The sequence below is a fragment of the Psittacula echo genome (genome assembly GCF_963264785.1).
Source record: "Psittacula echo genome assembly, chromosome: 1".
NCBI lineage: Eukaryota > Metazoa > Chordata > Aves > Psittaciformes > Psittacidae > Psittacula > Psittacula echo.
The window spans coordinates 160932836-160944509 of NC_137735.1; the positions used below are offsets into that span (position 1 = coordinate 160932836).

General features: G+C 46.4%; 2 protein-coding genes across 2 annotated transcripts; both read right to left on the minus strand.

The window, feature by feature from the left end:
• On the minus strand, positions 1–5531 carry LOC308217439 (uncharacterized protein; the record flags this gene model as incomplete). Its single annotated transcript, XM_080610512.1, has 9 exons — positions 1–122; positions 436–569; positions 1412–1549; positions 2076–2182; positions 2295–2468; positions 2712–2826; positions 3341–3410; positions 4263–4276; positions 5329–5531. The coding sequence occupies 9 exons, from the start codon at positions 5529–5531 to the stop codon at positions 61–63; spliced, it is 1017 nt and encodes a 338-aa protein (XP_080466638.1). The 3' UTR covers positions 1–60.
• Positions 5532–6920: 1389 nt separating this feature from the next.
• On the minus strand, positions 6921–9090 carry LOC308225545 (ankyrin repeat domain-containing protein 26-like). Its single transcript, XM_080626527.1, has 4 exons — positions 8983–9090; positions 8214–8434; positions 7215–7464; positions 6921–7060 (listed from the first exon to the last, which is right to left on the minus strand). Exons 1-3 carry the CDS (start codon positions 9082–9084, stop codon positions 7251–7253), a joined length of 537 nt encoding a protein of 178 aa, XP_080482653.1. The 5' UTR covers positions 9085–9090; the 3' UTR covers positions 6921–7060; positions 7215–7250.
• Positions 9091–11674: the final 2584 nt, after the last annotated feature.

The following is an 11674-nucleotide window of genomic DNA, read 5'->3' on the forward strand; positions in this document are numbered from 1 at the left end:
TTGGATGTGTCATCTGTTGCTTCCCAACGACAAAAGTATGAACAACTACTCAGGATAAACCTACTGCTTTTGCAATTGGATTTTCACAAGATGAATGGCCATCTGTAGGTAAAATTGCACACCTGAAGAACAAAAACACTCATGCTCAGCTCCTTCCCTGGCCCCCTTCTCTCGAGAGGAAAACCTACACAGATGGGCAACCTGACAAGCACAAGGCAACAATCCTATAAACAAACATGTAGCACACAAATCAGCTTGACAAGAAGCACCTCCAACTAGCCACAGATAAGCACATTCACACGACCTTCTGTGCCATCCATCGCATGCCTCCACTGAATTTAATGGTGGACACAGTAAGTGTTAACAACACAAGCCACCTAAAGAAAATGACACGCTGATTTTCCTCAAGAGCTACTCCATGGTTAAGGATCCTACCTCCTCTGTCCATAGCGGGTGCACCCAGCGTAAAGTCACAAGCTCCTGCCTGGTGCTGAGTGCTACGTGCATCACTTGCAGAAGCTTCTCCCGTGTTTTTCCAGTCTGGGTATTCTGACAGCTGTTTACTGAGACTACATAGAGAAAGAAAGGAAATATCTTTGGTAAAAGTAACCACGTATTTATACAGACCATTTAACAGAACAGTGAACAGCCACTCATTGTCCATCCTATACATATTCATAGCCATACGGATTCACATACTCAGATGTATTCACTAAGGGTAACACACAGACAACTTATTGCATGAGTACTACAAACTTCAACATCCACTACAGTCATGTTTACCCTATACATGCATATTCAGACCTACAAAACCATTAACTACTGCTTTCCTGCTTGGTACATTTTCTTCAGCCTTGCTTTTCAGCACACACAACCACCTTGGTTACCCTGCTCTTGCAGGGGGGTTGGACTAGATGATCTTTTGAGGTCCCTTCCAACCCTCGGGATTCTCTGTGATTCTGTGTACAAAGCTATGCCTAAGAGTAGTAAACTGCCACAGATTTTAACAAAAGGGATATCGGTTAGATCTCATCTGAAACAAAAGGCTCATAGTTCCTGGTCCTTGGAGGGGAAATCAGGCAGGACAAAGGTGCTGATCTGGGGAGAGTGTTCACCCCCATTTCAGTTTGCCGAGTTCCACCTCTGGATAACTGTAGGATACAGCCACTTTTTTTATTCTGGGCACATGCCAGCTTCACAACAAAATTTGAAAGCTATCAGAGAATTCTGGGTGGAAATCTTCATCAATTCTGAGTTAACGTTAAACACAGCAACAATAGATATTGGAAGACATTACTGAGCACAGCTTCGAGGCTGGTCTCAACACACCATTAAACCTTGGTGCTGTTACCCCAAAACCACCAACTTAGACAACAGACACTGATAACAGGCAACTTATTCGAAAATTCACCTAGAATATCCATGGATAACAGCGTAATCCTCAGCTGTCCACCCATTAGTGTCTTTATGGGAAACAGCAGCACCATAATGAAGAAGAGCTTTTATCGAATTAAGCTCCCCACCAGAAGCAGCGGTCATAAGTGGAGTTCTGAAACATCCAAAATATTATAGGAAACAGATAATATTACGTAGGCATAGAGTCATTTTTATTCATATTTGCTCTAAAAAAAAAAGTATTTCCCCGTTACATTAAAATGAACAAAAGAAAGTGCGGTTTTCATTAAGTATTAAGAGAAACAATAAAATGAGAGAAGGAGTCAAACCAATTAAATCCTCAAGCTTCGGACAAAGCTTCCACATAGACAATACTTATATACAAACTATGCTGCTATGCAGGGGATGGGTTTTCAAATTGAGGCAATGCTGCTGAGCTAACGGCACCCTTCCTGACAGAAGGGCCACCACATACAATGCCTTCTTGCAATCCTCAGTGCAAAAATCACCCACTGAGGTATGAGAGCAGCCAAGCGCAGACTTGCTTTCACAAGTCACACGGAAACAGCTCCTTCTGTGTGGCTCCCCAGTTTTTTTCCAAAGCTCATGCCCATGACTCTCATCAATCCAACCTAATGAATACTAAAGGGACCCATGCAGAGTTCTGACCTATCCCTCACCTTCCACACTGATCTCGAGCGTGCACATCAGCTCCTTTCTTAAGAAGAAATTCCACTATCTCTTCCTGATGTTCTGAGACAGCAAGAATAAGCGGGGTACATCCCTCCTGATAGGACATATAAATCCATCCAGTTAAAAATCAAAGTGAAAAAGCCCCCTCAAGTTGAGCATTAACATGACTTCCCGAGAGAGCTTCTGTAACAAATCTAAAAATTTACCTTATTCTGGGCATCAATATTGGCGTTATGCTCAAGTAATAGCCCTGCCACAGATGTATTAGGAGATATAACAGCAAGATGAAGGGCAGTATTCCCATCTGCATCTGCCAGATTTGGGTCAGCACCATGCTCTAGCAGAATAGCCACACACTTTTCTTGCTGGCACTGTACTGCCTGGCAACAACACACAAGAAGGGAAAAATTTCCAACATTTACATTCCACTTTGTTATAATTCCCCCAGCTTCCCTATAGCGGAATAAAACAGCATCCTTGAAGATTAACTAACATATGCCTATTCCACAGCAATTGCAATATACGTGGCTCTACAGAGGCCTATATAAGGAATCTGGCAAGATACATCATTTAGTGCATAATCGATAAGCTCCACTTACAAGAACATAACATATTGCACGTACCTTCATCAGTGGCGATCTGTTATCATGGTCAAAAAGATTTAGCTTACACTTGTTCTCTAGGAGGTATGTGACAACATCCGCATGGCCATTTGCACACGCAAGATGCAGAGGTGTCCTAAAAGTTAAAGTACATTAAATTAGCACAGACAAACAACTAAGGAAATCATTTCAGGCTGTCATAAATCAGTATGATCACAAGTTTCACTTTGCAAAAAGCAAGCTTAAGAAAAGACTTCTCATTCCATTACCAGCAACGGTAGTTGCACACCAAATGCCTGAGGCTGGCTGGCAAAAAGTCTCCACAGCGTCCACTTACTAAGGTGCTATTTCTCAGAGGGAGAACAGACTCGAGCATTGCAAGAATGACTACCACAACTTTTGAGAAATTCCCATGTGAGTATGCAGAACCCTTCACCTCTGAAGAAACAACTGCCTGATGGTATCTGAAAGCTAACCAGGACTGGTTCAGATGATCGTGGACTCCTTCATAAAGCTCCTACTGCCACTAAGCACTATGAAACATGACACACGTGAAGAAGTTACTGTCGGTTCTGCAAACAGAAAAGCCTTCAGAAAACCAGCAGACCCTTGCTGCAAGCCTCCTCAACCAAGCCCCTCAGACCACCAACAGGGAAGGAGATGGCTCCGCTTGAAGCAAGGCCTGCTCAGCTCCACAGAAGACACACTTCAGGACACGGGCTGGCAGAGAACAACATCAGCATGCTCACAGTTGCCTGTCCCCACAAGAACACCAAAGCTGCTCTGCCACCCAGCCCTGCGGACCCTGGGCAGACCTTGCTCCTCCTGGGGCTGCAATCCTACACTCATCACCCATGGGGTAGGAGAGAACTGCCTGAGCAGTTCTCCCCACAAAACCATGCCACTGGGAGACCACAGGGAAACTGCAGGTTGGTGGCACACGCTTCTAACAGCGCTTGAGCAGATAACCCAGCAGCTGCAAGCTGCTCTAGAGTTCACTCTGACACGCAGCTGACAAGGTATATCTCTCTTAGCAATTAGCTTTGATCCAGGATTCATGACTAGCCAGCATCACACCTACAGTACTTCCAACTCTGGGCTGAGGTTTGCACATCTCTTTCTGCAAGGCTGAAGACTTTGTTACAGCACCTCTGAAAAAACATCTGCTCCTAACTCATGTTGTTCAAAGTGCATTTTCTGGGAGGTCCTATGGGCTACAGGACCCATTTTATGGAAGAAGCCTGCACATGTGATACTCGCCCCATCCCTGGTACAGGATTTTGCTTTTGGAAGTCCCAAGGACCAGAACCGAGATATTCAGATGACCAAAGCACACATTTCAGCCATTACTTCCCACACTTCCTATTCTTCACTTCTATTTCCACTGATATCAACTCTTTCAGTCATTGGAGGACCCCATGAAACTCTTGAAAAGCAACTGCATCTGGTGGTCACTCGCAACTCACATCACACCCACAAGCACTGCTGGGCCTGCAACCCTCATGGAGGGTTTAGGGTACAGGGGAAACACGGAAACATTCAGCAGCTATTTCCATAAATGCCATTGCGCACCTCCACTCAGACACCTGGAATATGCACAGAACACACTCAGTCCACCTCAAAACCGCATCCCCCACCTACACCTGCATAAACAAGTACTGATTGGCAACACTCAGGCACACCACCAGCATTACTGAAGTGCCTGCTTACCATGCTCTTCCCTGCTTCTCCTACACATCTAGGTCTTTTTGAGGCAGGAAGCTAGCTGCCTGACAGAAGTCCAGTCTTCAGGACAGACAGCCTAGGGAGCTGAGCTACTCCGGTAAAACCAGGATCTCTTCCAAACATCACGAAAGTTTTGACTCTCAGTCATTTCAGAAAAGTCATTAAAGGGTCGACACATACAAGACCCAGAAACTGAAGCTGAATCCCTTCTGCTTACGACGGATCGCTAGGAGCTACACTGCAGTCCAGGACTCCTCCTGAAGATACAACTGCCAAGCACTTGCTATGCTTGACTCAAAAGCCCACGCAATAACACCTGCCAGAAGCAGCAGCTTCTCCTGCAAGCTGCCGCCTGGACCTTCCAGCCCAAGATACCGACTACCTGTACCGAACAAAGTAACTGCCACCTAAAAGCAGGTTCTTGCTTTGGCTGCCACACCGCAGTCAGAAGAGGTACATCAGGCAACTGCGCACGCACCATCAACAAACCCCACGTTTATTCTGCTCTGTGGCTCTTTCCTGCCCGCACTGCTTAACCCTCCTTAAGTTACCCTCAGTTAAGGGAGTGCAGCTTTCTCAGCTCAAGTGCAACTCGCCTTTGGCAGGCTGCTCCCTTCCACTCCTGCGCCCCAGGCAAAGAAGGGCGACTCCGTCAAAGAGGGCACTGAGAAGGCCGGGGAAAAGGCCACAGCTGGATGCCAGGCCGAATTTAAGGGCTTCTGCCAGCGCAAGGCCGACTCCCACACCCAGCCGAGGGCTGAGCTCGGCTACGAGCGGCCCTCCCGCTCCCCGCACTGCCGCGGCCCTTCGCCCCCAGCGCCGCTGAGCTGCTGCCGGGGGCTGCACTTGCTCCTGGCACTGCAGGACCTCCCGATCCCGCCTCAGCGCCCTCCCTCCACCGCTCCCCCCTTACCGCTCCGCCTTGTCCCGCCCGTCCACGCCGTGCTTCTTCAGCCCCTGCCGCACCTGGGCCAGGTCGCCGCAGGCGGCCGCGCGGTGCAGCTTGCCCAGGTCCTTCTGCCGGAGATCGTACGCACCGGCGGGACGGGGCGTTGAGGCGCTGCCGACGGGCGGCTGCGCCTTCCTCTTCCTCCCGAACCCGAAGAGCCTCTTCATGCCGCGGCAGGAACGCGGCCACAGGCCCGCCTCAGGGGAGCAACGGCAGGAAGCACCATACGAGTTGTGCCAGGGCCCGAGCGAAGATGCGGGAGCGGCCTCGGCACGGTACAGCTGCTGGGGGCGGAGCTCGTTCTCCCGCCGGCCACTATGGGCTCACGGACACGGCCTCACACAACGGCTCGCCTCGCGCAGGCGCCGTTGCCCGGCGACGAGAAGAAGGAAGCGGGGAAGGAATTTTTTCTTCACGTTAACGCCTTGCCATAAACAGAAGGGCTCCTTCAAACCGCATCTTAAGCCTGGTGTTAATTAACCAGCCAACGTGTACGCAAAGACACACGCTAGACTGCACAGTTTATTAAATGCCAGGTTGGAACAAAATGCTTGGAATTAAATGCTGGGTCTTAGCAACACAAAAGTGCCATCTTCCCCCCATTGTGAATTAGTCAGTGGAAGGCAAACATTCTGTCTCAGTATAACCACTCCTCCTTTTCGGGAATTGGGACTTTTCTGCTCCAGCATCTACTTGTTATAAAAATTCAGTCTTAGCCACGACTGATTCCAAACATTTTATTCAGATTGTTTAAGGGTAAGAGGCAATAAGCAAGCAGCACTGGGTGCGCAGGGGAGTCTCTGCTCCACCAAAGACACACACCTCAGTGTCGTTTCCCGCTACATTTATCCTCTAAAGTTACACGCCTATACATATTCATGCTCTATCCCGGCTTCGTATTATAATGAGCTAAAAGGTCCTTTGCACATGTGCAGTGCCTCCCCGTGGTCATGGGCGAGGGGCTCAGGATGAAGTAAATGAGTCTTCCTCTTGTGAGTAGGGGTCTTCAAGATGAAGGAAACGAGTCTTCCTCTTCTTAAACTTTTCACCTTTGGCACAGTTGGACGCCCCAGTGGTTACACAATTAGCTGAAACCAGCCATATCTATAATTCTTCTGTTAACTAGCAAAGATTTAGAACAGGGCGACCTTCCTGCAAAATTTATTGCAGGATGGGCAGGCAAGGAGTATCTCAAGCTAGCAAATGTTTGGGAGGCTCTGTCTTTGAACTAACTGATAGGTAGAAAGGATAGTGTGAAATGTTATACTTTAGAAGGCTAGTGTGAAACAATTAACTCATGTTTAGTGGGGCCCCTAAATTCCACAGACTTAAAGTACTTTATATTTCCCAGGCACTAGCGTTTCTTATATCAAGCCCTCTGTATTCAGTTTGACACTTACACAAAACTTAAATTACTTCACTCAATATCGACATTACAAAACCTATAGCCATATAATACACAAACTTTACTTGATCAGCAAATTAAACATTTAACTTTATTACATACTGATAAAGCGTCAAGGGGAGACACTTTCATATCGCATTCAAAAGCTTCGGGGGGGGCGAGGGGGCTGATCACACCATGCTGAGGTTGTTCTTGCTATATAAGCCGGTTCCGTATATCAGACTCCTTGGCCTTGAGGGAGGGCTGCTGAGGACCAGGATGCTTGGTCTGAACTTCCTCCTCCTGAGTCACCTGTCAGAAGCAAAGTCATCATTAGCAGTTGTTTCAGTATATTAGACCATACACTTTGGAGCTATAAATGGATTCTAACTTTAGGCTAAAAACCGTAACTTTGCTTATGGATACTCTTTAGCAGTAGTTGAGAACACTATTTCAAAATGCTTACCGTATTTTCCATATAGGCTTCAGCCCCGTTTCTTGATCACACTGGGGCCCTTTTTGTGCTTTGGCTGGTTCTTTGTACACACAGACTTGTGTTCAGTGACAAAGCATTGCCAAGATGTCCTGGGTCAATTGAACACTGAACTGGACTTTCAAACAGACCTTCACTGGCACTGCTGCTTATGACTGGTAATCTCTTCCTACGGCGCTCCTGAAGGAGCTTAGCATTGGCTTCTGCTAGTCTCTCATTAGCTCTGAAACAGTCAGAAATATACAGAGGGTCATCTTTGGCAGGAACACTTCCACAAAGTTACCCTCCAGGTCTATGACTATTATTCGACTTTTGAAAGTGAAAGAGATTAAGAGCATCCAAAAGAAGAGCATTGCTTGATCTGAGGTTTTTTGGAGCTTGCTTCTAAGAAGTGACACTACCTGCAAGAAGCAGCAAGAGTTACCAACACTTGGGACTTCTCAGCATTAGGGCTTCAAAGCAGCCTGTGAATGCCACGTGTTTACATAGCTTCTTCTGAAAGGTACATCACCTGTGTAACAACTCTGAGCTACTCTCCCTTTCCCAAGGAAAGATCCAACCTCAGACACGCTGCTGAACTGAAGTCAAAAAAGAATTTCTTTTTTCTTCTTTTTTCTTCACAGAATCAAATTCTGTTCTCTGAAAGGCCTGTACTTACTCAAGCAATAAGGAACCTGAAATTTATCTTTTCTGAATTCATACCCAGAATTAGAGGAGGAGACGACTAGAGATTGACAAAAAGACTCAATGAACTTCAAAGATGCCCTATGAAGGCCACGATCAGTGGTACTGCTGAAGCACTAAAGAGACAGCTCTAATGAAGGGGAAGGGTCTGAAGGTACTTTCCTAACAAATATGCCATCTTACGCTTACAGACGTAATGCTCACGAGGTGTAGGAGAGGGATTTTAGGAGAAAAATGCATGAGGAAAAAATAGCATCTTGTTACCGCTCCAAAAAAGCATGCACTCACCTTTCCAGTTTATTTCCTAGGCGTTTTCTAAAGTCGACTTCCTTCAGATACAGCTTTTTGTACCTTTCCAGTTCCGCACGCAGGGATTCTTGTTGAAAACTTCTCTCTTGATGGCTGTTTTGCATGTTGGCCATTTCGCATTGAAGATCTCTTAATCTGTATCTCATATCATAAAGACTGCCTCTGACTTCTTCTAATCTGTCCTGGGGAAGTGCCTGTGTCTGAAGCAGATAATGCACTTTCAACAACCGCAAAGGGAAAGACAACTCTCCGTGCTAGTGAATTGCACATACTGAATTTCAGGAGCCCAGTTTTACTCATTGAGGCAAGCGTGCCTCCTCACTACCATCAGCCATCAAGGCAAAACCCTGGAAATACCACACCAGATAATTTTTTCATTCAGAAAGAACCCCCCTCTTAGCACTATTTTTCATCAAAGCTACTCATGAAAGAACACTGTCTCGGGCATAGAGAAAAGGATTCCTGTAAGTTACAACACCCATTCAAAGATGAGCAGTGAGAACAAGACCAGGATGCAGCGATACTGCCCAAAACCTGCAAAATGGAAATCTACCTTGGGCAAGATGTCGATTCCGGGAACAGCCGGCGCATTGCCCTCTGGCCCAACCATATTCCCTTCTCCCACCACACTCCAGGAAAGACAGCACTAACACACGGAATTAGGCACCAAAAATAAAATACTAGAAAATGATGACCGTAATGAAAATCTATAAGAGAAACTACAGCCACGTGTGAAAAATCCACTTACCCGCAAAAACAGATTGACTTCTTCTAGTTTTCGTCTTACTTCTTGTGCGGCTCGTTCCTCTGCCTCTCTTTTGAATTGCTCTGCCTGGCTGCGATCTACCATGTTAGTCTCCATATGATGTTTCAGCTTAGCCACCTCTTCTTCCAGCTGGCATTTGCTCTTCTGCAGGTCCGCATAGTTCTCACTAACGGTGGAAAACTCCTCCCGCAAAACCAGATTGACTTCTTCTAGTTTTTGTCTTAAGTCTTGTGCGGCTCGTTCCTCTGCCTCTCTTTTGTATCGCTCTGCCTGACTGCGATCTACCATGTTAGTGTCCATATGATGTTTCAGCTTAGACACCTCTTCTTCCAGCTGGCATTTGCTCTTCTGCAGATCTTCACGGTGCTCACGAACGGTGGACAACTCTTCCCTCAAACTGCGATCTTGTGCTTCTAGCTGTGTGCATTTTTTAGACTCTTTCTTCATCCTACGGTAAAGTTCAGCAACCTGCAGACAGCGGACAGAGAAGGAGGTAGAGAGGAGGCAGAGAACAAAAATTGATGAAGAGATTGGCCATCAAGACTGTAATTATCATCTCCTAACCCAATATTAAAACTAAAGTGAAGCCAGGAACTTCATTCAAACAAGAACAGCTTTCACATCATTCCTGATAGCCTTCCTCAGGTTCCACATTGTGTCCTGGGAAACAATGACACCATTCAGACAAAACAAAACCTGAACTGCTTTCCGCTCAGCTTGTGCTTAACAGAGAGCTCAGGGGCTGATCTCTCCCTGCCAGTGAATTGCACATACTCAAGTTCTGAGGGCCCAGCTTTGCTCAGTGAGTAAGCTGGGCCAGCCATACTCCCTTCTCCCACCACACTCCAGGAAAACAGCACGAACACGTGGAATCCAGCAACAAAAATAAAACCCCACGTAATGGTGACCATAACAGAAATCTATAATAGCAACTACAGACACATGTGAGAAATTCACTTACCTGAAAAAACAGATAGTCTACCTCTAGTTTTGGTATTCTTCCCTGCACAGCTCGTTCTTCTAAGTCTATTTTATACTGCTCTGCCTGGCTGCAGTCCACCATGTCAGTCTCCATATGATGTTTGAGCTTAGCCACCTCTTCTTCCAGCTGGCATTTGCTCTTCTCCAGTTTTTCACAGCTCTCACGCACGGTGGACAACTCTTCCCGCAAATCTCGATTTTGTGCTTCTAGCTGTGCGCATTTTTTAGACTCTTTCTCCAGCAGGTTGTAAAGTTCATCAACCTGCAGACAGCGGACAGAGAAGGAGGTAGAGAGGCGGCAGAGAACAGAAATTGATGAAGAGATTGGCCATCAAGACTGTAATTGTCATCTGGTCAACCCAGTATTAAAACTAAAGTGAAGCCAGGAACTTCATTCAAACAAGAACAGCTTTCACATCATTCCTGATAGCCTTCCTCAGGTTCCACATTGTGTCCTGGGAAACAATGACACCATTCAGAAAAACAAAACCTGAACTGCTTTCCGCTCAGCTTGTGCTTAACAGAGAGCTCAGGGGCTGATCTCTCCCTGCCAGTGAATTGCACATACTCAGTTTTGAGGGCCCAGCTTTACTCAGTGAGTAAGCTGGGCCAGCCATACTCCCTTCTCCCACCACACTCCAGGAAAACAGCACGAACACGTGGAATCCAGCAACAAAAATAAAACCCTAGGCAATGGTGACCATAACAGAAATCTATAATAGCAACTACAGACACATGTGAGAAATTCACTTACCTGAAAAAACAGATAGTCTACCTCTAGTTTTGGTATTCTTCCCTGCACAGCTCGTTCTTCTAAGTCTATTTTATACTGCTCTGCCTGACTGCGGTCCACCATGTTAGTCTCCATATGACGTTTGAGCTTAGCCACCTCTTCTTCCAGCTGGCATTTGCTCTTCTCCAGTTTTCCATGGCTCTCACGCACGGTGGACAACTCTTCCCGCAAATCTCGATTTTGTGCTTCTATCTGTGCGCATTTTTTAGACTCTTTCTCCAGCTGCTGGGAAAAGAACAGCTTTCACATAGTTTCCCAGCTTCCACGTTATGTCCTGGGAAACAGTGACACCCTTCAGAAAAACAAAACCTGAACTGCCTTCTGCTCAACTTGTTCTTAAGAGAGAGCTCAGGGGCTGATCTCTCCCCATCAGTCAGTTGCACATATTCAATTTCAGGGGCCCAGCTTTACTCAGTGAGCACTCTGGCCCAACCATATTCCCTTCTCCCACCACGCTCCAGGAAAGACAGCACTAACACACAGAATTAGGCATCAAAAATAAAATACTAGGAAATGATGACCATAATGGAAATCTATAATAGAAACCAGAGCCACGTGTGAAAAATCCACTTACCCGCAAAAACAGATTGACTTCTGCTTGTTTTTGTCTTACTTCTTGTGCGGCTCGTTCCTCTGCCTCTCTTTTGTATCGCTCTGCCTGACTGCGATCTACCATGTTAGTCTCCATATGATGTTTCAGGCTAGCCACCTCTTCTTCCAGCTGGCATTTGCTCTTCTGCAGGTCTTCATGGTGCTCACGAACAGTGGACAACTCTTCCTGCAAACTGCGATTCTGTGCTTCTAGCTGTGCGCAGTTTTTAGACTCTTTCTCCAGCAGATCGTAAAGTTCACCAACCTGCAGACAGCGGACAGAGAAGGAGGTAGAGAGGCGGCAGAGAA